The 1387-nt window shown below is 37.6% G+C and overlaps 1 protein-coding gene across 1 annotated transcript; it reads right to left on the reverse strand.

Moving 5' to 3' along the window:
• Window positions 1–24: 24 nt before the first annotated feature.
• Window positions 25–1345, reverse strand: LOC108779332 (trichohyalin-like; the record flags this gene model as incomplete). Its single annotated transcript, XM_018546726.1, has 1 exon — window positions 25–1345. A coding segment is annotated over one exon (1321 nt), but the record flags the coding sequence as incomplete, so codon positions are not given.
• Window positions 1346–1387: the final 42 nt, after the last annotated feature.

A 1387-nucleotide genomic window follows, 5' to 3' on the forward strand; every position in this document is an offset into this window, starting at 1 on the left:
GAATGTTTTTGTTATCGCTGATACTTGCGCTCCCGTATCAATTAAAGCGATTTCGTTTATTTTCTCGAAATTTACTTCGATCATTGGAATCTGTAGCGATTTAATTTTCTTCCTTTGTTCTGTCTTCATTTCTTGTTCTATTTCTTCGATGATCTTCTGCGTTCGCAGTATTTCTACGCGATTATCTTTCCTTCGGAATCTGAGTCGGTACCTTTCCTCTTCGTATTCTTCCTCTTGACTTTGTTTTGCAGTTTGTTCCTGCGATTCATTGTCATAATCGTAACACGACTCCTCCCCATCTATTAATTCTTCTTCCTTTTCTGTTTCAGGTCGATCATCATCTTCATCGGGTCCCTCCTCTTCGGGTTCTTCCACGATGTACGTCTTATTCAATTGGTGAGTATTTCTTTTCTTATTTTTATTTCTTTTCCTTCTAGGATTTCGGTAATTATTGGCCTCTTCGTAATAATCAGTCTCCTCTCCTGAAACTTGTTCATTTTCTTCGGAATTAGTCTGGTACTCCTCTTCTCGTTCCGAATCGGCGAATTCATCTTCGCTTTGTTGCGATTCGTACTTGATTCTTCTTTGATTACGACGTCTATCACGCCTCGGCGCTTGTTCGTTAGATTCGTAATATTCCAAACAGTTATTTCCATTGTTGGAATCTGCTTGATCTATACATCGGATATTACCATCTTCGTCTTTTTCGTATTGACGGTATCTTCCGGAAATTATTCTTCTTTGGCCTTTACCTTTTCTCACACTTTCCTGTTGAATAATTTGCGCTACGTTATCCATTATACAAGTTCCTCTTTCAATCGTGTAGGTTGTACCACGAGGAATGTTTAATCTTTTAAATCTTCTATAATCTCGTTTTCTATAATCTTGACATTGATTATGGGCGTTTTCTATTTGACGCGTATCACGCTTCGCGACTTGCGAACGGTTACTTTTATCGTATCTTATCAATTTTCTCGAATCTTCGTATTCTTGATTCATTACGCATAATTCTGCGTTACAATACTCTCTATCGTGTCTTTGCATTGATAAACTACGTTTTCTACGAGTACTGTGTTTCATGGCAATTTCCTCTTTTGGAAATGTATTCTCGTCATATTTATATTGACGTTTGCTTCTCACATGAGTTTGGGGATCTTTTATCACCCGTCTTCTTTTGTTTAAATTTTTAACTTGCGCTTTGCGCAATTCGTGCAATCCATAACTGTTTGTACGCTTCAATGCGTAATTGTGATCATCATGATCAACTCGTCGCTGGTTTCTTGTTACCGTTGACTTTTGAGATTTCTGGTACTTCTCTCTGCCGTGAATATTCTTCTCATTTGTTCTTTCAATATCGTCTGAGTTGAGATTACTTTCATTTTGTTCA

Source organism: Cyphomyrmex costatus, unplaced genomic scaffold, assembly GCF_001594065.2.
Source record: "Cyphomyrmex costatus isolate MS0001 unplaced genomic scaffold, Ccosl1.0 scaffold5801, whole genome shotgun sequence".
Taxonomy (NCBI): domain Eukaryota; kingdom Metazoa; phylum Arthropoda; class Insecta; order Hymenoptera; family Formicidae; genus Cyphomyrmex; species Cyphomyrmex costatus.